The 25,104-nt window shown below is 46.9% G+C and overlaps 1 protein-coding gene across 1 annotated transcript in view; it reads right to left on the bottom strand.

Moving 5' to 3' along the window:
* Positions 1–22,379, bottom strand: part of BRI3BP (BRI3 binding protein) — a 29,329-nt gene extending 6,950 nt beyond the window's left edge. Inside the window, exons 1-2 of the mRNA XM_055322031.1 lie at positions 22,042–22,379; positions 9,561–9,663 (exon numbers count right to left, since the gene is read on the bottom strand). Coding sequence (XP_055178006.1) covers positions 9,561–9,663; positions 22,042–22,269 — 331 coding nt within the window. The 5' untranslated portion in view covers positions 22,270–22,379. The remainder of the gene's footprint in view (positions 1–9,560; positions 9,664–22,041) is intronic.
* Between the last annotated feature and the right edge of the window lie 2,725 nt (positions 22,380–25,104).

Genomic DNA, 25,104 nt, shown 5'->3' with positions numbered 1-25,104 from the left:
CTACCAACAGCACACAAGGAAGGGTTCCCCTTTGTCCACATCCTTGCCAGCATTTGTAATCTCTTGTCTTTGTGTTAATAGTCATTCCAATAGCTGTAAGATAATATCTCATGTGCTTTTGATTTGCATTTCCCTGATTAGTGATGTGGAGCATCTTTTTATATAACTGTTGGCCATTTGTGTATCTTCTTTGGGAAAACATCTGTTTGGGTCCTTGGCTCATATTTTAATCAGACTGAGTTTCTTGTTATTTTTTTTTAATTTTTATTTTATTTTTAATTTTTTTCTATTTTTTTTAAGATTTTGTTTTGTTTATTATTTATGAGAGACACAGGGAGAGAGAGAGGCAGAGACACAGGTAGAGGGAGAAACAGGCTCCATGAAGGAAGCCCGACGCGGGACTCAATCCGGGTCCCCAGGATCAGGCCCTGGGCTGAAGGTGGCGCTAAACCACTGAGAAACCTGGGCTGCCTGAGTTTCTTGCTATGGAGTTGTAGGAGTTCTTCACATATTTTGGATATTACACTCTTGACGGATATATGGTTTGCAAGTATTTTTTCCCATTCCATGGATACTTTTCATTTTGTTGATTGTTTCTTCTGCTATGTAGAGGTTTCTCAGTTTGATATGGTCTCACTTGTGTACTTTTGCTTTTGGTGTCAAATCCAAAAACATCGCCACGATGATGTCAAAGAGCTTATTTCCTGTTTTCTTCTAGGAGTTTTATGGTTTCTGGTCTTACATTTAAGTCTTTAATACATTTTGAGTTAATTTTTGTGAGGGGTGTAGCATAACGATCTAATTTCATTCTTTCACACATGAATATCCAGTTTTTGGCACCATCTATTGAAGACATTGTCTTTTTTCTACTGAGTATTCCTGGCTCCCTTGTCAAATGCTAGTTGGCCGTTATATACATGGGTTTATTTCTGTGCTCTCAATTCTCTTCCATTGGTCTCTGTGTCTGTTTTTATGCCAGCAGTATACTGTTTTGATTATTATAGCTTTATTTTTTATTTATTTTTTAAAGATTTTATTTATTCATTCATGAGAGACAGACAGAGAGAGAGAGAGGCGGAGACACAGGCAGAGGGAGAAGCAGGCTCCATGCAGGGAGCCCGACGTGGGACTCGATCCCAGGTCTCCAGGATCACGACCTGGGCTGAAGGTGGTGCTAAACCGCTGCCCCTGATTATTATAGCTTTTTATACAACTTGGAATCTGGTCTACTTTGTTCTTCCTTATTCAGGATCTTTTGTGAATCTTAGGATCTTTTTTCTACATCTGCAAAACAAAAAAGCCATTGGAATCTTGATAGGAACTCCACTGAATGTGTAAATGACTTTGGGTAAATAATGGACATTTTACCAATATTAATTCTTTCAATCCATGAACATGGGATAATTTTCCATTTATTTGTGTTATCTTCATCGATGTCTTGCAATTTTCAGAGTGGAGATCTCTCGCTTCCTCGGTTAAGTTATTCCTAGGTATTTTATTGTTTTCGATGCTACTGTAAATGGGATAATTTAATTTCTTTTTTTAGATCATTCATTGTTAGTGTATAAAAGTACTGCAGATTTTTGTAGGTGAATTTTGCACCCCACGACTTTACTGAATTCATTGATCAGCTCTAACAGATTCTTGGTATAGTCTTTAGGATTTTCTATAGATAAAATCATATTGATCAGCTCTAACAGATTCTTGGTATAGTCTTTAGGATTTTCTATAGATAAAATCATGCCGTCTATAAATAGAGACAATGTTACTTCTTCCTATCCAATTCTGATGACTTTTGTGTTTAAGAATTAATGTTATTCTGAAAACCACGATACCATGATCATAACTAAGAATACTGAATTCCCTATCATTCATTCCCCCAATCCCCACCACTCCCAGAGATCCGATCATGGTTCATATACGGCCATGCTGCATTCGCCTTCTTTAATCTGGAGGACTCCTGTGACAATGACTTCCTGAAGACTAGCTTTCAAGGTGAGTTTTCTTGCAGAAAGCCCCATATCCTGGAATGGCCTTTCTCCTCATGGCGCTGTTTACTTTTACTGCCTTAGGGAGGCTCTATCCTAAGTACCTTTAACGTTCACCCCAAGTTCTCAAACTTGTGCATCAGCCTCCCCTGGAGGGCCTGTGGACACACACAGCTGGCCCCCACCCCCAGGCCATGGGATTTCATAGGTCCAGGGTGAGCCCAGGACTCTGCAGCTCTGACAGGTACTGGGGTCTGCTGCCGCTGCTGCTGCTGATCAGAGGGCCTCACTGTGAGACCTACTGGCTGATGCATAATCCACTCCATGCATGAGGAGAAGGTGGGACATGAAGATCTGGAGTGAGATGGGAAGACTTGAACTTTTTTGAGGCTCTAAATGTATCCACAGCTGACTGTCTCCCGTCCTCCTAGCACCCCATGCAGTCTGCTGCCTCCAATATGGTCAGATTGTCGTGCATTAAGTAGCTGGCCACTTCACTAGGCCCAATCACATATACTAAAACCTTGTCCATGCCAAAGGCACAGGGTCCACCCAGCACTCACTTCCTAAATGCCAGGGCGCTGCACTCCTTCATGGTGCCTTCCAGAGGCATCAGGAGCATCTGACTGACTGTAGCTTTGACTTTGAAGCTTTTGCACTTAATCCCAGCAAACGATGAGACAAACCAATTGTTTTGGTCTCAGGGCTCCAAGATTTTGTTTTGATGCGTTCTATCTATTTATATCTATCACAGTAGAAAGAAAAGCTAATTTCCAACAATTTTTTTTTGAAACACTGATCCATTTTTCTTAACTTTTATTTGTTAAGTGATCTCTACTCCTAATGGGCTCAAACTCACAACCCCAACAATAAGAGCCAAATGCTTGGGACGCCTGGGTGGCTCAGTGGTTTAGCGCCTGCCTTTGGCTCAGGTGGTGATTCTGGGGTCCTGGTATCGAGTACTGCATCAGGTTCCCTGCAGGGAGCCTGCTTCTCCCTCTGCCTGTGTCTCTGCCTCTCTCTGTGTGTCTCTCATGAATAAAATCTTTAAAAAAAGAAAAATAGAATTTCATTGGGGGCACCTGGGTGGCTCAATTAAGTGTCTGACTGTCTGACTCTTGATCTCAGCTCAGAGATCTTAGGGTGGTGAGTTCAAGCCCCATGTTGGGCTCCACGCTAGGCATGGAGGCTACTTAAAAGAATAAAATAAGGGACACCTGAGTGGCTCAGCAGTTGAGCAAATGCCTTTGGCTTGGGGGGGTGTGGTCCCACGGTCCTGGGATCAGGTCCCACATCAGGCTCCCTGCATGGAGCCTGCTTCTCCCTCTGCCTGTGTCTGTGTCTCTCATGAATAAATAAATAAAATCTTTAAAAATATATAAGAAATAAAAAATAAAATAAAAAGAACTTCATTATGATTTTGTACTTAGATATACCTACATTCTAAGGCTAATTTTTCCTAAACATTTTTTTTAAATTAAGTAGCCTTAATTTTTCAGGAGTTTGAGGTTTACAGAAAAATTAAGTGAAAAGTATAAATTCATTTTTAAACATTCTTAATTTGTTTAAAAATAACAAACCCATTATATGTTAACACAAATAATATATTTTTCATGAAAAATAACTGCTTTCCAAAACAAAACCCCTCACAACGAAAACAGTGGAGATGTTTTGTGTTTTTACAAAAATCTCTGTGATATCTGCTTTGTGAAGAGAGGGCTGGTTCTTCAGATCTGGTTTTGAATCCGCAGAAATCAGATGCCAGCCACAAAACATGGGCCACAAGTGTGATTTAAATATTTCTAGTAGCCACATTTAAAAAAGAGCAAAAAAGAAACATCGATGTTAAGATATTTAGCCCAATGTATTTAACTATTATCAACATGGAATTGATATAAAAAACTATGGAAGCGTGCCTTGAATGCCTGGCCTTGCAGATACCAATGAAGGGCCCCAGGGAACCCCTCCAGGGTTCCTCAGAGCATACTTTGAGAACTACTGGAGTAGCCTCCATAACCAAAGCCATGTAACATGTACTGCCATGTTATCAAGGAGCTAAGTTAGGTGACCAGAGGGTACAAGGACCCCCAGGGGAATTTCCAGGTAGGGAGAGAGAATGTTAACACAGGTACGACTCTAATAAGAACTGCATTTCTATGCAGCAAGGGTGGTAAGAAGCAACCTGCCTCCCCTGGAGACTCTCAAAATCCTAAATAGGACATGAGCAACTCTGATGTCCTGCCTGTATCCACTTCCTGGGGCTGCCACAACGAAGCACCACTGGTTGAGTGGCTTAAACAACAGGATCATATTCTCACATGGTCTGGAAGACACAGCGTAAGGTCAAGGTGTCAACAGGGTGGTGCCTTCTGAGGTCAGGAGGGAGAATCCATCCCAAGCTTCCTCCCAGCTTCTGGGGTGTGTGGGAAATCCCTGGCCTTCTTGACTCCTGGAAGCATCCTCCTGATCTCTGCCTTCATCTTCATGTGGTCTTCTCCCTGTGGTTTCCTGGGTCAAGGATCCCCTCCATGTGAGGCTGCTAACCATCCTGGATAAGGGGCCCACCCCCATCCAGAGCCCAGGGAGAGCTGGCTCTGTGCAGCTGGATGTAGATGTCCCTCAACATAGAGAATCGAGATTGGGTGGGTCCCAGAAGTGCACAACGATGACTTAATTTTGGAGCAGAGCCCCTTCGTGAGCCATGGAGTGTTTACAAGGCCAGGCACTATGCTAACTGCTGGGCACAAATCATCATCTGGTCCTCACGACACGCTGAGGATACGTAGCATTTCCCATGTGGGGACTCAGGCACAGGGCATGATTTGCCCCGGGTCCCACAGCTAGACAAGGGCAGGCTGGGAATGCAAGGAGTCGGGAGCCATCCACTCCCCACACTATCCTGTGTGGTCATAGCACATTTGGTAAGTGGCTCCCAAGACCTCAGAGAAAGTAAACAGCTTGATGAAGACTCAGGACTTAAATGCATCCTTCTGACTCCTGGACAAAGGCACCACTTCCCAGGAAGAGTGTCTTGAGCCACCAGACCCAAAGCGGGGCTAAAGCCACGGTGTCCATTATGGTAGCCACTGGCCACAGAGTACTTGAAACGTGGCAAGTCTGAATGGAGGTCTGCTGTGACATACACAGGCTGGATTTCAAAGGCTTAATACCCCCAAAACGCAAGCCATCTCATTAATAATTTTTCATATTGATCACAAGTTGAGAGAACAATATTTTTAATTTATTGGGTTAACTAAAATACTTTATTAAATTAATGTTTTTTTGACTTTTTTAATGTGGCAACTAGAACGTGTAACATCATCTGGCATTCTATTTCCACTGGCTGCTCGGGCTAGGGAGGCTCCATTTTAACCAGTACCCTGAAAATTCTGGAGTGGGAAGTTACAGGATTGTGCTCATGGAAACATTCTGCAACAGAATGTCCAACTTTGGAATACAGCGTCCTGCCTTTTGCACACTCAAACTTCTAATCCTTAAAAGCAAATCCCAAAGGCCTTTGGATGTTTTGAAGCTTATATGCTAAATACGAGGAGAAAACATGACACGGAAGGGAGTTCTTTCACCTCTGGAATGTGCTAGCTGCCCTTGCCCTGAACACCAGCATTTGGGGCCTCTGTGGAATGATGCTGTTCTGATCCTCTCCAGGGTAACCAGGAGGCTGTAACTACTCTAGCTTTCCACTCCAAGTTGCATGCAACTTCACGCAATCAGGCTTGCTTCTCCTGGGCCCATTGGTGGGGGATGGAAATACCTAGAGTTTAACAATCTGGGCAGGGGGGTGAATACGGAGTCCAAGCAGGATTGCATGCAATTGCTGTATCTGTGTTATGTGTTGACTCAGCTGGACTCCCACGGGGGGTCCTCAGCAGCCCCAGGAGGCTGCAGGTGGCACAGCATCTTGTCAAAGGGTGGTGCCGCTGCCTTGGATTCTTTGCCTGAGTGGTAAGGTGGCCTGAGCTGATCTAAGGCCTCCTACAGGTTGAACTCAGTGATTCAAGGCTGGAGACCGGTTCCCAGGGGCTGAAGGGGACGACACCAGTTGTGAACCAGGGAGACCCACCTATGGGGCCCGGTCTCCACTCCATAAGGTGGGAGTGTCAAAGGTGGCCAGGAGGGTTCTGGGAGACTCTGCACATGGCAGGGCTGTACTGGTTTCCCACAGCTGCTGTAACAAATGACCAGATGTGGTACCCCCCTTTTTTTTTTTTAAGATTTTATTTATTCATGAGAGACACACAGAGAGAGGCAGAGACACAGGCAGAGGGAGAAGCAGGCTCCATGCAGGGAGCCCGACATGGAACTCGATCCCGGGTCTCCAGGATCACGCCCTGGGCTGAAGGCGGCGCTTAACCGCTGAGCCACCCGGGCTGCCCCCAGATGTGGTACCTTAAAGCCATAGGAATGTACTGTCTCGCTGGCTGGGGCCAGAATTCTGAAATCAAGGTGTGGGCAGGGCTGTGATCCCTGAGCACTCTACAGGGGATCCCTCTTTCTCTTCCAGCTCCTGAGGGCTCTGGGCGTCCTTGGCTTGTAGCTGTACCTCTCTGGTTTCTACCAGGGCCGGCTCCTCTCTGTGTGTTTCTCTGTGTAAAAATTTCCCTCCTCTTATAAGGACACCAGACATTGGATGTAGGACCCACCCTAATCCAAGATGACTTCATCTTAACTTGATCACATCTGCAAGGACTCTATTCCCAAATAAGTTCAAATTCACAGGTACTGGAGCTTCTGGGGTGCTTTTGGGGGGACACAAATGAATTCATACCAGCAGCAAAGTAGTGGGGAGATGGCCAATAAACACACACACACACACACACACACACACACACATCCTCATGCACGCGCAGGACCTTACAGCCGATAAGGGATGGTGGGTGTGAGAACAGATGGGCTTCCTGTACACAGGGTAGTCAGGATGGGCCCCTTGGAGGAGGTACATGACATGTACCAGAGAGCTGGGGATGGGAAAGACCCAAGCAGGCAAAGGGCTGAGGGTGCTCTCAGGCAGGGAAACCTAAAGGAGCCAAGGGCTCTGAGAACAGATGTGTCTGAGAACAGGCTGGAGGCTGAGGGCTGGGTAGGGAGGCTGGGAAGATCCCTGGGGCTGACAGTTCTCAGCAGGAGCCCTGTGCGGATTCCAAGTGCAACAGGAGTCACTGGGAAGTTTTAAAGTGAATGACTTGCCTGGACTAATGTTTGTTTGTTTGTTTGTTTGTTTGTTTGTTTTACAGATTTTATTTATTCATGAGAAGGGCAGAGACACAGGCAGAGGGAGAAGCAGGCTCCCTGTGGGGAGCCCAATGTGGGACTCGATCCCAGGACCCCAAGATCATGACCCGAGCCAAAGGCAGATGCTCAACTGCTGAGTCACTTAGGCACCTAATTTTTTTTTTAATCACTCTAAGCAGCACAAGTAGTAATAAAAACAAAAATCACCCTGGCTGACTGGTTGAGAAGGATTGACAGGGGCCCAGAGAGGACACCGTGTTAGGTGTGCAGGAAGGGTTAACATGGCAGGTCTGAGGCTGCGCTCTAGAAAGGTGTGTGGGTAAGACGGACTCTTGGCTGGCATTTGGAAACTTGGATTTCTGAAGTGTCATATGGTGATTTATATATAATAATAAGTATATATATTTGGTCTCTATCCCCATTCCTGGCACAGAGCTCCTAAGACCTCTGGAGTTTTATAAAGGACAAGAGCAGGAAAGGAGTCTTGATAATTCATAAGTCTCTTTGAGCCAAACCTGAGCATATTCCAATGTGGTGACTTTTGGAAAAGCCCTAAGGATGGGGCTGGGGGCTGGGAGAGCCACCTGTGAGTAGAGGGCTGGGATTTCTGTCCCATCCCCTGTCCTCCATGGAACATAGACTGGTTAGAGGTTGAGTACATCACTGAGAGCCAAGGACTTAACCAATCATATCGATGTAACAGAGCCCCCATAAAAACCTGACAGGACAGGTTTGGGGAGCTTCCAGGCTGGGGAGCTCAGAGAACATTAAGGCTCTGTGCCGCTTCCCACAGACCTCGCCCTGCACATCTCTTCCATCTGCTATTCTGGCTTACATCCCTCCATAATAAACTGGTAACCTAGTAAAGAAATGGGTTTCTGGAATTCTGTGAGCCACTCTAGCAATGGGTGATTAATATCAAACCCAAGCAAGGGGGCATGGGAACCAGTGGGTAAGAAGCACAGGTGGGTTTGTGACTGGCATCGGGAAGAGGGAGGGGCAGTCTTATGGGATGAGCCCTTGCCCTGTGGGTTTGCTCTGACACTATCTCCAGATAGATGGGGTCAGGATTCAGTTAAATTTGTGGGACACCCAGTCAGTGTCCAAAGAGAATGAGTTTATTGCTTAGTGGTGTGGAAAAAACACACCTATAGTGGGGAGTTCCCTCCATTCCCTGTCAAGGGGGGACTCCCTGTGCCTGGACTGCTTGCACAAATAATGTAGTTTATGCTGACCACCTGCTTTCCTGTGGGGAGTTGGGAATTTTGGGTGGTGCCAGGCAGAAGGTGCCTAACTAACCAGCCCCTAAAAACACTCTGGGTGCTGGGCCTCTGATGGGCTTCCCTAGTAGATGACACCTGTCATCACAAACGGTTGCTAGAGGAATTAGAGTGTCTTTTCCCCTTTGTTGATGGTGATTTGTGTCCTTGCACTATAATAAATCACAGCCATGAGCATGACCACAATGCTGAGTCCCGAGTCCTCCCAGTGGTTCACTGAACTTGGGGCTGGTCTTGGGGACCTCAACACAGGCTCCTGCAGACTTGCTGGCAACAGAGGTGGCAGCCTGGACCAGGGCCATGTCCTTGAATTCAGCAGATCCAGTGGCAACCTCCTGATTCCTGGGGCAGAACAGCAGCTCCCCTGGCAGGCCAGTTCAGCAGTGTTCTGGGGGCCACACACCACTCCTTCAGCCCTTCTGATAACTCTGTGAATGCCCCAAGCTCTTTATTAAATCCCTTTCTGGGGGCGCCTGGGTGGTGTAGTCAGTGAAACATCTGTCTTTGGCTCAGGTCACGATCCTAGGGTCCTGGGATGGAGCCCCATGTTGGGCTCCCTGCTCAGCAGGGAGCCTGCTTCTCCCTCTCCCTCTGCCGCTCCCCCTGCTCATGCTCTCACTCACTGTCTCTGTTGCTATACCCATCTCTCTCAATAAACAAATACAATATAAAAATAATAAATAAATAAATAGATAGATAGATAGATAGATAGATAATTCCTTTCTGCCTAAATAACTGTCATAGTTTGTGATGGATCCTGACAACCCAGAAGCCGCACCTCTGATCCATGTAGTTTGCCTGGGGGCAGACGAGTCAGCACTACCCACAGGTACCTTACCCTAAATAGCTTCTGTGAATCTCAGTTTGGATGGGCCATTTCTTTATGCAACTGTTACAACAAAAAATGTTAATTTGTGCCTGACTGCCCCCTCCAAAGGGTCCCCTGTGCCACCCACTGCAGGTACTGCGTGCACACTTTGAGAACCACTAGAATAAAACAGTGCCTTAAATGAGTGCCCCCACCCCCACCCCCACCACATACCGTCAAGTCCAAGAACATCCAAGAGCTCCATCCAAACTTTCCACAGGGTTTCGACAAACATATCCACCCCCAGCACGAACCTCTCAGTCAGCCTGGTCAGGAACTGCAGAAACAAGAGTATGGTCACTATATCGACTCGGACAACGCCCCATCTCCTAGTCTAGCCAGGCCTGCTGGTTTACATGTTGATGGGAAAACAGAGCCAGCCGGTGATGGAGGCTGCACCAGGAGCAGCCGAGTTAGCCCTGGCACCGAAGTGAGCTCGGCAGGCCAGAGCTGGGTGAAATCTGGTCTAGCCTCCTCCTCTACAGGCCGAGTGGCACACCTATGGGAGACAGGAGGGCCCCACAAAGCTGTTTTGCTCCACCTCTGCTTTCTCCTAGAACCCTCCCGCTCATGTCAAGGTTAAGATCTCCACTTTTCTCTGACTCATTTCTCATTTTTTATCACTGGTAGATTCCATCCTTACCCCATTTCTCTGAGAGCTTGGGTACTGCCATGAGGAACAAGGACAAAGATGATGGTGGTTCTCACACGTGAGTGGCGTCACATCTCCTGGGCATGTGGAAGCGCTAGAGACCCAAGTCCCACCCAGCTTTAAGAGCCCGGACCCTCAAAGGGCTTTGTGAGTTCTCCAGGTGATTCTGAAGGACCACCTGACTAGAGGAATAGGAATCTGAGGTGCAGTCTCATTCACTTATTTTTTTAATAAGTAATATTCGAAAAAAAATAATATTCGGTACACATGGTATAAAACTCAAAACTGCGAATGGGAATTCAGTGAAAAGTTAGGATCCCATCTCACTCCCCATGATGCAAATCTCCTTCTGGAGGCATTGTTGTCACCACTCACCCCTCGGGCCTCCCTTAGATGCGTGGAGTGAGTAATGATAGACAAATGTTCTCGCCATGAGCAGCAGCGAATGTGCAGTTCTGCAGTTTTTCTCATGTGACATGGTCTTGGTGATTACTCAAGCTCAGACTGTATGGAGGTGCCTCATTCTCCTTTCAGATGTTTAAGCAATCCCCTACCCATGGACATGTAGGCTGCTCCCACCTGTGCTATTACAGCAAATGGGGGTGACAACACAACGAGGCCCTGGACTTCGGTTCTTGGACTCATATATGGGCAATAAATGCCTCAGGGTGACCTGGCTACAGCTATTTGAATCTGCCTTCGTGGCTGGATCACTGCCCCAGGACAGGGGAAGAGGAGCAGGGTTGAAACAGCATCCAGGAGAAAGAGAACTCTAATAACCTCCTCCATCCCCCTGTTCTATGGCTTGGCTGAAAGCCCATGTGGCTGGGAGTTCAAGTACCTGGGTTCAAGTTTCAGCTCTGGCTCTTACTGCTAACCATGTAGTCATGGATGTGTATGTGTGCATGGTACATAGATGCATACATCCAATATGTCCCAGAGCTCCAGCTAAGAGATCCATGTACTTGTACCTACCCCATCTGGTTTTTTGAACATTAAGTGGGCTATTCATGGGAGGTGCCTTGAGCACCTGGTAAATGGTCAAAATTCCTACTGACATCCTACATTCTCACAGAGCATTGACCCCAACATGTCCTGCAAGGAATCATCCTTTCCTCCTTAGGTAATTGCCCTAAAGGTATTTGTACATGTAAAGACCATGAAGCCATCAGCTGACTGATGAATGAACAAAGGCTGGTCTGTCCATACAATGGGATGTTATTTGGCTATAAAATGGAAGGAAGGTTCACATCAGCGAACCTTGAAAATACGACGCTGAGGGAATGAAGCTGGAATCAAGAGACCATATAGCGTACAATTCCATTTGTATGAAATGTCCAGATGAGCCAAAGCCATAGAGATGGAAAGTAGACCAGCAGCTGCCAGGGGCTAAAAGGTACAGGATTTCTTCTACATGTAACGAAACATCCTAACATTGATGTAGTGATGAGTGAACAACTCTGAACAGACTAACGAGGGCTGAATGGTACACTTCAGGTGGATAAACTGCATGGTATGGGAATTATACCTCATAAAGCTATTTTTAAATGGAAGGGGAAAAAAAAGGAAAAAAAAAAAGGGAAGAGCTGGGATTTAAAGAAAAAAACAGGGCACCTGGCTGGCTCAGTCGGTGGAACACGGGACTCATGATTTCAGGGTCCTGAGTTCGAGCCCCACGATGGGGGTGGAGCCTACTTAAAAAAATAAAAACAAAAAACAAAACAAATAAAACCCCACACAAACGAAAAGACCATGTGGAGAATGTAAAAGAAAGCACATGTGTCACAGAAAAGAGGGCAGCTGCCCCTCTCATTGGTGGAGGGAGGAGGCAGGATGCATCTTCACCCAGGTAGAAGGCATATTGGTAATAGTTCAATTAAAACTCCTTTTTAGGGCAGCCCCAGTGGCCCAGCAGTTTAGCGCCACCTTTAGTCCGGGGTGTGACCCTGGAGACCCAGGATCGAGTCCCATGTCAGGCTCCCTGCATGGAGCCTGCTTCTCCCTCTGCCTGTGTCTCTGCCTCTCTCTTTCTCTGTGTCTGTCTTGAATAAATAAATAAAATCTTAAAAAAAAAAAACTTATTAAAAACTCCTTTTTAGGGGCACCTGGGTGGCTTAGTCGGTTAAGCATCCAATTCTTGGTTTCGGCTCAAGTTATGATCTCAGGATTGTGAGATTGAGCCCCACATCAGTCTCCTCGCTCAGTAGGGAATCTATTTGGGATTCTCTGTCTTCCTCCCCCCACTTTCCCCTAAAATAACCCTCCTTTTTTAAAAAAGAGCTTTACTGGCATATTATCTACATACCATTAAGGTCATGTTTTCAGTGTCCAAGTTGATAGTCTTTAGAATAGTCACAAAGTTACAAAGTTATACAACCATCACCACAATCTAATTTTAGAACATGGTCATCCCCTCCAAAGAAACCTGTTAGCAGTCACCTCCTCCCAATCCCTCCTCCCCAACCTAGGCAACGGCTAATCTGCTTGTCTCTATGGATTTGCCTTTCCTGGACTTTTCCATACAAACAGAACCGGACGATACATGATCTCTTGCGTCTGGCTTCTTTCACTCATAATGACATTTCCCCTGTTGTACCAGCAATCAGTAGTTCATTCCTTTTACCGCCACGTAACATTCCACTTTACAGATATACCCTGTTTTGTTCATCCTAACGCACAAAGTATGTATGATTTGTACATGTTGGTTTGCAATTGCATCGCAGTTTTTATAATTTGTTCAAACAGAGGAAAAAGGAAGGGCACTATGCTTTTCTAGGAGAGAGCATTGGGCCTTTGAGATGGCACCAGCTCCCCCAGAAAGGGTGTGAGGAAGCAGCTGTTTTGGAAGGAAGAGATGCCAGTGCTTACGCTATGAAACTCTGTGCCTCAGTTTTGTCAGCTGTCAACTGGGTCCAAGACAGGATTGTACATTCGGACCTGTAAAGGCCTCCACACCGGGCCGGCACACACCGGAGGCACAGGCGTTGGAGCTGCTAAGGACACTTCTGTCACAGCACTTACTCACACAGGTTCTCCAGGTAGGTGCTTGGAGCCCTGCCATCCTTAGGAAATCCTCATGCCCAAGCATGACTGGCATTGCTCAGAAGGAAGAACAGGCCCATCCTGAAAACGAGCCAGGGCCAGAGAGGTTGGAAATAGGGAAGGGCCCACCATTGGTCTTTTAACCATGCACTGGGCCAATTTGCTCTCACCCTGTGGGCTAGCCTGTCGCTTTACCTCCTGCTCCAGCAATGCAGGAGACTTTGGCCCACCTCACCTGGCAAAGATATGGGAGCCCTGAGGAGGATGAACTGTGCTCTCCCCAAAATCCCTCTGTTGAAGCCCTAATCCCCAGGACCTCAGAATGTGACTGGATTTAATGATAGAGCCTTCAGAGGTAAGTAAAGTAAAACAAGGTCACTAGGATGGGCCCTAACTCAATGGGACCTTATAAGAAGAGGACACACACAGAGGGACAGCCACGAGAGGACATGGGGAGGGAGGGGGGCACACAGCCATCTGCACACCAAGGATAGAGGCCTTGGAAGAAACAACTGCGCCAACACTGTGGTCTCCATTTCTAGCAAATTCCTATTGTTTGAGGTGGACAGTATGTGGCCCTGTTAGGGTAGCCGGAGCCACTACCAGGGGGGTTACACCGCAGCCTGGAGTCTAGAGCAATGCTCCTACTGCCTGCCCAGTATGGATGCAGACTCGGCCCCAGAATGAGGGCCTGGCTTGTCCACCGCAGAAGCTGCTGTGGATGCAAGAGCAGCGGGAGAGGAAAGAGCCCTTCAACCTAAGGCAACTTGAATCAGGCTGAGAGCCTGTGCCCTTGACGTGTCTCCCCCATGAACCTCACAGTTACAGTCTCATCAAGAGAAAAACAACAGAGCCATGGCAGCTGACAGGCATCCTACAGGACCCCTGGCCTAGGGTTGGTCATTACAGAATATTGCCATGAACTGTGAGTTTTGTGGTCCTGATTTTTGCAAACTTTTTGTTTGTTAAAGATACAGACTAAAATAGTTAACGTGTCTTGTATTACTTTAAAATATTATTAAAGGTTAAAAATTGATTTTTGAAGAGGGGATACATGTAACAAGAATGACAGAAAGTTAAAAAACAGAAGTTGTGGGTGATGGGTGTGGGGTTCATTGCAGGATCCTTCCTCCCTTTGGGCAGGCTGCACAACGTTCAGGATGAAAAGGTGAAACAAGGAAGACTCAGGTGAACAGACTCAGGAGGCCTGCAGCTGTCACCGTGGGAGGGACAAAATTGCTCAAGCCGGGATTTCATTATCCTCCTCTTGCAGCAGAGAGGCCTGGACACCCACCTCTGTCTAGACGGTGTCCTACATCCCAATCTTGCCTCCCGCCCCACCCCCACCCCCGCCCCATCACCTCCTGGCTCATGCAAACTAGCTCCAAGGAAAATCAGCAGATGTGTCCTGATGAGCAAGTCAGAGAAGTTTCTGCAGTTTTGAGTTTGCCCTAGCATGTGAAGAACACACCAGATGCAAAGACTGCAAGAACGAAAAGTCCTGGGACATATGCACAGATCACAAGTGAATCACAAAAGGGAAAGTCACCCTGACGCCAAGCAAGTAGACAAGACCTCTTCGGTAGAGTTCTTGCCAGATAGGTATGTATGCACTCAATCTAGACACCGGGGAACAGACAATACATACCGCGGGACATTTCAAGAAAAACTGGTCTAGGGGCACCTGGCTGGCTTGGTTGGTGGAACACGCAACTCTTGATCTTGAGGTTGTGAGTTCAAGCCCCATGTTGGTTGTATAGAGTAGTTAAAAATAAAATCCTTAAGGGATGCCTAGGTGGCTCAGCGGTTAAGCACGTCTGCCTTCAGCTCAGAGTGTGATCCTGGAGTCCCGGGATCGAGTCCCGCATCGGACTCCCTGCAGGGAGCCTACTTCTCCCTCTGCCTGTGTCTCTGCCTCTCTCTCTCTCTCTCTTTCTCTCTCTCTCTCTCTCTCTCGGTGTCTCTCATGAATAAATAAATAAGATCTTAAAAAATAAAATAAAATCTTTAAAAGAGGAAAAAGAGTGGTCTGTCAAGACCAGGTGAGATAGCATTTCAGCTTTACTCCAATGGCTATAATCAAAGATGATGACAGGGGATCCCTGGGTGGCGCAGCGGTTTGGCGCCTGCCTTTGGCCCAGGGCGCGATCCTGGAGACCCGGGTTTGAATCCCACATCGGGCTCCCGGTGCATGGAGCCTGCTTCTCCCTCTGCCTGTGTCTCTGCCTCTCTCTCTCTCTCACTATCTCACTATCATAAATAAATAAATTAAAAAAAAAAAAAAAAGACGATGACAAAGTGTTTACAAGAGAAACAGGTATCCTCATACACTGCTGGTGGGAATCTAAAATGGTGCATCTGTACAGTGGTTGCTTGAATGTCAGTTACCGTGTGACCCAGCAATGCCACTCCTAGGCATATACCCCAAGTGTTGAAAACATATGTTTGGTTTGTGTAAACCTGTATGTGAATGTTTACAGTAGCATTGTTCATAGTAGCCAAAAAGTGGAACCAACCCAATATCCATCAACTGATGAATAAATAAAAAGTCATATGAAGAGCTGAGCTTCTGACACATGCTACACCATGGATGAATCCTGAAAAAAGCCAGCCACACTGTGCGATTCCCTTTGTATGAAATGTCCAGAATAGGCAAGTCTGTGGAGACAGAATGGAGATCAGGGGTTGTCTAGGGATGGGGGAAGGAGAATGACTGCTAATGGGTACAGAGTTTCTTTCTAGGGTGAAGAGGATATTCTAAAAATTGATTGTGGTGATAGCTGCACAGCTCTTTGAATATACTCAAAGCCACTGAACTTTCCATGACCGAACTGTATGGTATCTGAATTATAGCCCCATAGAGCTGTTACCAAAACAAGGGGGAAAAAAAGGCAATTGGTCTGTGCTATTCAAAAATGGCAATGTCAGAAAAGCTCTCCACACCCCCCTACCAAAAAAAAAAAAAAAAAAGTGAGGTCACCTTGACAAACTGGAGGACGTTGAGGAAACATGAAAACCAAATGCAGTGAGCAATGCCTGACTGCACATTAGATTTTTTGGAAAGCTCTAAAGGAAATGTGACTACAAACTGATGAGGTTTTATTGTACTAAATGTAAGGGTTTTTTCCTGGGGGGAAGACAATGGTATTACGGTTCAGAAGGAGAAGGTGTCGTGAGGTTTGCACCTCACTTTCAAATGTTCCTGTGAAGAAAAAAAACATGCCTGTGTGTGTGTGTGTGTGTGTATGTGTGCATGCACATGCGTGGTATGTGTAAAAAAGAGAAAAACAAGTTTGGGGGATGTGTGAACCATAGGTAGGCCAGGTGAAGAGTTTCTAGCTGTTTCTTATTCTTTCAAGTGTTCTATACTTCAGAATTTTTTCAAATACAAAGTTAGAGCAAGGGGCGCCTGGGTGCCTCAGCGGTTGAGTGTCTGTCTGCCTTTGGCTCAGGTCACAATCCTGGGGTCCTGGGATCAAGTTCCACATCGGGCTCCCCTAACGGAGCCTGTTTCTCCCTCTGCCTATGTCTCTGCCTCTCTCTGTGTGTCTCTCTTGAATAAATAATTAAAATATATTTTTAAAAAGTTAGAGCAAACTTTTGGATTGTGGTGATGGTTTCGCAGACATACATATGTCAAAATGTATCAACTTGTCCACTTTCACCTCACTTTATTTTTATTAAAGATTTTATTTATTTGAGAGAGTGAGTAAGCAAAAGAGCACAAGCAGAGGGAGAGGGAGAGGCAGACTCTCTGCTGAATGGGGAGCCCAATGTGAGCATGGATCCTAGGACCCCAGGATCATGACCTGAGCCGAAGGTGGATGCCCAACTGACTGAGCCACCCAGGCGTCCCTTCAAATAGGTGCAGTCTCTTGAAATCAGCGACACCTCTGTAAAGCTGCTCAGATGTGGTGGGGGAAAAAAGACTGGAAAATATCAGAGTTATTTTGCTCAAAAGACTTTCTTGTAAACAGCTAACAATGCAAGCCTCTTAAAGAACAAAAGACCAACAACTCAATAGAAAAAATGGCCAAGAAAACAAAAGGCAGTTTCCAGAATGGAAAAGGCCAATGGGTTTTGAATAAGTGAAAATACCATCTATGTCAAACATAAATAAAATTTAACGACACACTTCATTGGAGAAAGTTTGGAAGCCAGCCTTCACATGTTTGGTAGAAGTAGAAACTGTTGTCATTCTTTGGAAAACAATCCAGTAGTCTTTCTCTTGGTGTTAAAAGCGTGTATGAAACTGGAACTGGGTGTAAAGACAAAAGTAATTTATGTTGTCAAAGTCAGGAGAAGGGTTGTCTTGGGTTGGGGGATGGGGAATAGGCAGGTTGTGACAATCCATATCAAGATTTGCATGCTGGTGATACAGGTGCACTCGGTGTGACGATTCATTATGCTTTACAATTCTCATGCAGAAAAAGTACACCAATTATAATTCAATTTAAAAATTTGTAAATGTGCAGACCCTTTGACTCAGCCATCCCATCTCTAACAGTCTGCAGATGAACTTGTCTATGTGCACACAGAAAAATTTCTAGATGAAGACCTTTATTGCAGCCGGGTTTGGAGGAGCAAAAGACGGAAAGCTAACAAAATATCAACCAACAGGGGTGGGTTAAATTATGGTATATCCTGATCAATAGTTTGCTTTTTGCAGCCCTCAAAAAAGAAGGAAGCAAAGCTTTATGTACCAATAGGATCTGGTCTCCAAAATTTATTAATTAAAAACGAAGGAGGAGGAGAAGAAAAGGAAGAGTAGAACAGCATGCATAATGAAAAACAAACAGAAAACTTATGAAGAGGCAGGATCTATCTGTATGCTCAGAATAATCTGGCTGCTCGGGAAGGAGACTAGAGATGGGATCCGAGGTGGCAAGCGGATTTCTTCTTTTTTCACTTTTGAGCTATTTGAAATGGCATTCCATGCAATTGTGGCCTTATTTAAAAAAAAAAAAAAAAAAAAAACACCACCACCACCATAAATGTTAAGCTTCTTAAATAATAACAACAACAACAACTAAAAAGCAAAGGAAAAAAAAACCACCAGATCTCAGCTTAGGATTCAGATGCTCCCACGGCATGGGTCCAGCTATATTTTTTCCCCTGTGCTCCCCAAGATCCACATCCCTATGCAGCCAGCCTGTGAACTGGGCCCCAACCTTGTTCCAGCCCTTTCCTTCCCTGCCAACCCATCTTCCCAGACCCAACTCACACCCCTTCCTCCACCCCCCTACCCAATGCCTCCAGGCGGGGCACTGGACCCCCTTCTCTTGGCTCCCCCCAAGGTCTTTCTTGTATCACTGTTGAGCCTGTTTTGTTAAACCCTAGGTCCTGTGTGACATAGCTGTCTCCCTCTGTCCCTTGCTCACTGTCACAGCCCTACAACTGACCTCCCTGGCCCACACACACTAAATCCACTCCCACCACAGGACCTTTGCTCATGCTGTTCCCTCTGCCTGGAACACTCTTGTCGCTCTACTTCCTTCTCACTCAGCTCACTTTCCTGGCCACTCTATTCCAGTTATTTCCAATTCTGCAGAGGTTACCAGTGTGGGCACTCCCAGCCCTCTCGCACTGCTTAGCCGGACGGTGGGGGGGAGGGCCAAGAGATTCATTCAACCTTTCCACGCCTTGCTCTCCTCGTCCATAAAAAAGGGAAGATAATAACAGAGCTTCTCTCTTAGAATGGTGCAGCCCATTCAGCTTAAACAAAGATTCTTCTTCATTATTATTGCATCATCTTCTCTTCTTTCTTTTTTTTTTTATTTCTTTAATGGCACTTATCACTCTGATATAATCTTGTTTTATGTATCTGACTTATTTGTTGCCTGTCCCATGAAAGGTCCTCAAGAGGGGACATTTTGTCTGGCTTCTGCTCATATAGTATGTGCCTAAGAAATTTTTTTAAATTGTTATAAAATACACATGCATAAAATTAACCATTTTAAAGTATACAATTCAGTGACATTTAGTACACTCACACTGTTGTGCAATCATTACCTCTAGCTAGTTCCAGAACATTTTCATTGCCCCTGTCAACTAAGCAGTCATGCCCTATCTCCTCCCCGCCCCCCCCCCGCCCCTTAGCAACTATTTTATCTAATTTCAGTTTCTATGGATTTGCTTGTTCTGGATTATTTCATATAAATGGAATCATGCAACGTGTGACCTTTTCTGTCTGACTTCTTTCATTTGATTTTCAAGTTTAATCCGAGTGCTTCATTCCTTTTTATGGCTGGATAGTATTCCCTGCTTGCACAGACCACAGTTAATCCATTCATCAGTTGATAAACATTTGGGTTATTTCCACTTTTTGTCTAATGAGAAAAGTGCAGCAATGAACACTCATGCACAAGTTGCTTAATAGTTTTTAAAAAATAAATGAGTATATCACTCTCCTACCAGATGAAACTGCTTCTTATATAAATATCTTCCACCACTTACTAAAAGGCTTATTCAGTACCCAGTATTGTACAACCTGACTAATTGCATTTAGCCCTCCAATTTATCTCTGTATAAATGAGACAGAGAGGTCAAACAACTGGCCCAAGATCACTGAACTAGAAATTCCAGCCCTCGTCTGTTGGACAGCAAGCCCCATGCTCCAAACCAGAACATCACGGGTTTATTTTAGACACGGCCTAGATTAGAATATGGGGTGTTTCTTTAAACACCCTCAAACTTCACAACCTACCGTGCCGTGCCGGTCTGGCTCCAATTAGTAACCCCAGGCATGCTTAAAACTACAGTTGCCAGCAGACCCAGTTTTTGTTTAAAAGTAACAAAACAATCTCCCCCAAGCCTGGCCAGTCTGGGCTACACTTGGCAGGAAATGTCAGGTCAGCCCCTAGATGCTACATTGATGGGGGGATCCAGAAAGGGTCATGAGGCAGGAAGACTTAGGAAGTACCAGTGTGGACTCTAGGCCCACATTCCCTGGGTTCCATTCCGGGCTTTGTCACTCACCTTGACTTGAAGTCACTCCTGTCACCACTCTGTGCCTTAGTTTCCCTACCCACAAAATGAACACATTAACAGTACCTATCATAGGGTTGTTCTAAGGATGAGTTCAGTTGCTCTATCTATAGAAGCACTTAACACATTTCAAGCAAATAACAAATTTGTACTATCCCTATTGAAGGCACAAACCCTGCTTCAGCCCAGAAAGAATTCTGACCCTGAGATTCTCAGACTCCTTGCCAGAATAGAGCTGTCTTACTGATATCAAACCAGAGGTTAGGCCCTCAAGTATCATTTTGTATTTCATTTCCATAGACCTTAGACTCTCACATAGGACCATCCCCTGACACGAGTTGCCCGTGCTTACACCTGCACGAGTCAACTTTCTTTTTGCTCTAAAACAAAAGACTTTTGCCTTCAAGTCATTCAAGAACAACAGCACGAGGTAAGTGCAGATTCACCTTGCTCATACCCTTCACGCCCAGGCAGACTGGATGAGAATCTTTTTGCACTCAAGTGTTGGGTCATGCTCTCTCCCTCCTTGGCCACCTACAAAGCCATCTTTTCCCAGTAGAACCCCAACCTCCACAAGAAGTGTCTGTATACCCATAGGAGAGGGTGGTCAGAAATGACAGCTATCCTACTATTTCCTACTATCATTTCACCAATTAAGATTATCCAACCAATCTGATTTGGGTTTTAATTTTTTTCCCCCTCCATCTCGAGCACCAGGAAAGAAAAGTTTTTTTTTTGTTTGTTTTGTTTTTTTTTAAACCCTGAAAGTCCTTCCAGCAGGGCTAAGCAATGTGGATCTGTGCTTTGGCCAGGCGGTAGCTGATAGTGATCTCGCCATTACTCTGGGCCAGGAAGGCACCAACGATTCAGAATCACCACTTCATAACGAAGGGGATATTATCATCAGCCCCTTTTAAAGGATAAAGAAACTGAGGCTCAAAGAAATGAAGCCACTAGTGCAAAGCCAGCCAGCCAGCCAGCCAGCCAGCTTGTAAGCGGCAGAGCCAGATTTTGAGTTCCCAAACCTCAGGGCTAGTTTACAGCAAAGAAATTAACAGGAGGCACAGCAAGAGCTGTACTCAGGGAACCACATTACCACATGCAACGGCCCCTCTTTCACTTCCTCTTTCTCGGGGGACCTGGCTCCGCGTGAAGCCCCGACCTACCAGGCTCCGGAGGGCAGAGCAGGGCGCAGGGTGAGGTTCCCGCGCTCCTCCCGAGCGCTCTATACACAGGGATCTGCAGGCTGCTAAAAGCTCCAAAGTAAAAAACGCTCCTATCAAGGGGCGGCGCACAGTAGGAGCTCGGGAGGGTTACCGGGCCAGGTTGCAAAAGCAACAGAGCCGACTGCACTACTCCTCTTTCTTTTCTTGTAAAGTCAAAAAAAAAAAAAAGAAAGAAAGAAAAGAAAGAAAGGCCTAAATATCTTCAAAGCAGAAGGAGGAGGGCCTAAGGTGCTCCGGGGAAGTGGGTCGGCGCGAGGCTAGCGGGGCTGCTGGGGAGAGCGCAGGGCGCCCCCTGGGCAACCCGCGCGCCGCCTGGCTCACAGTAGGTGTCCATTCAAACGCGCTGAGTGAATGAATGAATGAATGAATGAATGAATGAATGAATGGAGAGGCGCGGCCGCCGTCAGCGTAGCCCAGGGGGCCTCCCCCGCCACGCGGAGCCAGGGGGCAAGGTCCGAGGAGAAGCGCCGGGCGCCGAGCAGAGGGCGCCCCGGGCCACGCGCCCCCGCCGCGCGCCGGCCCCGGCCGCCAGTCCCGACCCCGGCCGGGCGTGGGCGTGGGCGTGGGGGTGGGGGTGGGCGTGGGGGGTGGAGGGGTGCGGGGCACGCGGCAGCCCCGGGGGCGCAGGCCGGCCTCCCCCCTCCCCGCCGCCCCGGAGGCCGCGCCCCGCACAGGCCCGCCCCGCCGCCCGGCGCCAGGTGCGCGGCGGCCGGGGCAAGGTGACCGCAGGCTCGAGCCCGGAGCCCACCTTCTGAGCGGCGCGCACGTTGTCCTCGCCGAACAGGCTGCTGACGCTCTGCGAGAAGGTGTTGACCGTGCGGCGGTAGCTGTTCTTCTCGGCGCCGCCGCGGCCCCGCGCCCCCTGCGCGCCCGGAGCCAGCAGCCCGAGCAGCAGCAGCAGCAGCAGCGGCAGCGGCGGCGGCGGCCGCGGGAGCCGGGCCCGGGCCCGGGGCCCGCCCGAGGCGCGCGCGCCCATCCTGGGGCCGGCGGGATGCGGTGGCGGAGCGGGGCTGAGGGCCGCACCCGGGACGCGGCGGCTCGGCGGGGACCGCGTTGGCGCGCTCGGGGGCCGCGCGCCGCGCCTCTGCCCGCCGCCGCCGCCGCCGCCGCCGCTGTCGCAGCGCCACCTGCCCCGCCCCGCGCGCAGAGCGGCGACGGCCCTGCCCACGCCTCGCCCCGCCCCCGGACGCGGGGTCCCGGCCGGCGACCCCGGCGACCTCCCCGCCCCGCGGAGCCGAGTCCGGGGGCTTGCACCGTTCAAAACAAAACAAAAATATATATATATATTTTTTTTAACTTTTCCGTAAAGAGCAGCCGGTGCCCGTAAAACTTGCAACGGCCTCAGCAAGGATAACGCCCGCTATGGATCGGAGAACCTAGATCCAAACATGTCACCGAGTTTATCACGATCCCCCCAATCCTTGGCCACCATCGGCGAGGCGAAGGCCAGGGCACCAGCCCATTCTGGAATTTCGAAGTAAAGAAACCGCGAGCATCCCTCCTTCCTGCCCTCCTTCCTTCCATCACACAACAGGTGAGAAGCGAGAGTTTTCTGAAGCCAAGTTCAGCTGGTAGACCAGGAGGGCGCAAGAAAGAGTCAGAAAATCATTTTGCACCCCTTAGTGAAATGATGGGTGCAGTTCCAGTCAGCAAGAGGGTGAAACCAAGAAGGGGACTGGCAGGTGGGGACCTTGAAAATGGAGAGGCCAGTCTATCCTGACCTGGAAGCTCCCTGGCGGCAGGAAGTACCTGGGCCACGGAGGATGGATTTTTGCCAAAACACTCTGAACCCTCGCCCGACCTGGCCCCTACCTGGAACCAACGATTTACAGGAACTATGGGGGAGGGAGGAGAAAATGAGAAGCCCATCAGTCAAATCCCGACTGTGGAGCATTCTACAGTGCAAACCACCCAGTCTCTTCAGTCAGTAAACGGTATAAAAAGTGAAGGAGGATGATTGATTTTAAGACAGTGAAGAGCCATCAGTAACCAAACGCAACAGAAGGCCCTGAAGCAAACTGTGTCCAACCGGACTTTTTTTTCTTTTCTTTTTTGAGACAGGCAGCAAAATAAGACTTAACCTCTGCCAATCCAAAGAGTGAGACGTTGTATTTTACTTTTGAATTTGGACTTTATCTGGATTCCTGGTGAAGTTTTCATGTATTTACTGGCCACGAATTCTAAAGTTCTTGTTTTTTTTTTTTTAATTTTTATTTATTTATGATAGTCACACACACAGAGAGAGAGAGAGAGAGAGAGAGGCAGAGACACAGGCAGAGGGAGAAGCAGGCTCCATGCACCGGGAGCCCGATGTGGGATTCGATCCTGGGTCTCCAGGATCGCGCCGTGGGCCAAAGGCAGGCGCCAAACCGCTGCGCCACCCAGGGATCCCTAAAGTTCTTGTTTTTTAAGAAAACTTTTTTATTAAAGTATAGCGTACACACAGAAAAATACCCAAATCATAAGGTGCTTTTTTTTTTTTAATGAATTTAAACTAACCACACATGAGGTAATCAGCACCCAGATGGAGAAATGGAACGTTACCAGCTTCCTCTCCCACTCACTAGCTACCCTTCAAAATTTAGGGAATTCATTTTGCCTGTTTTTGAACTTGATGTGTATGGAATCACACAGTATGCTCTTTTGTGATTGGTTTCTTTTTTTCAACACATTTATGAGAGCCATGGTCTGTATATGAATTTTTCTTCTTTTATTATTATTTTTTTATCTTCTTTTATTATTATTTAAAATAACATTTTTTATATTTTCTGGAGATAGTCCTTTGGTATATGATATTTTAGAAGAAAATATAGGAGAATGTACTATTACCTACTTAATTTTAAAATGGACACACTTTTTATTTACTTAAACATATTTAAGGGGAAAACTGCAGACTATTATCCTCCTAAACTATAAAACCCATAAAACCAGAGGTTTGATATGGTAATTAGGCTTCCCCGACCTCCAAAATCCATTTAAATCATAACTTTATAAACCTATTCATACATAAATCCTCTCATGCACCATCTGTGTGTTTGTGGAGATTTGTTTTTGCTTTTGTTTTGGGGGGGGGAAGGGAAAACTTATGCAATCACCTCCATTCATCCATTCGCTCCTGTATTCAATAACTACTATTTACCTACTCTGCAGCCAGATCTTGTTCTAGGTTTCTTTCTAAAATTCTAAAATAAATCCATATAATGTCTTCACCTTTTCTTTTGTCTTTTTTGTTTGTTTTATTTTAAATGTCTGCCCTTAACAAACTAATGCTTTTAACAGGAAAAAATATTCTGCTAATATAAAACGTTGTATATGCAAGATAATTACAGGACTCAGAGAATACTTTATTTTCGAGTGCGCTACAGTGTGATGCGGAAATGAGAGTTTAAAGCCGCCTAATACTTTCTTCTTTTAGTGCCTCTGTCCCTGTAATGGAAACATTTGTGCCCTTTTACTATACAACGAAGTGTCTCTTCTAGGGATATCAAAGTGCAAAAGAGCAAAAAAAAAAAAAACAAAAAACGAGGGGAGACGTTTGCAACGGGGGCAGCGTTATATTTCAAAAGGTGCAAAACAGTCCCACTCCCAGGTAACCAAATTAGTATTAGCACCAGCACCTGACTCCGATTTAGAGATTCGCACCACGTGGGAAGCACTCAGCTTAAGACCCGGCCTCCCCAGCGACCTCAGGCCTCGCTCCCGTCTCGAAGTTGGCCCCGCCCCGTCCTTCCGCAGGCCCCGCCCCCGCCCCGCCCCCAAGGCGCCGGTATGGTGAGCTCTCGCGAGAGCGCAGCCCGGAAGTCTCGCGGCC

The sequence above is a fragment of the Nyctereutes procyonoides genome, unplaced genomic scaffold (genome assembly GCF_905146905.1).
Source record: "Nyctereutes procyonoides isolate TBG_1078 unplaced genomic scaffold, NYPRO_anot_genome, whole genome shotgun sequence".
In the NCBI taxonomy this organism is placed as follows: domain Eukaryota; kingdom Metazoa; phylum Chordata; class Mammalia; order Carnivora; family Canidae; genus Nyctereutes; species Nyctereutes procyonoides.
The sequence above is the reverse complement of the archived record's forward strand: the minus strand, read 5'-3'. Positions and strand labels throughout refer to the sequence as shown.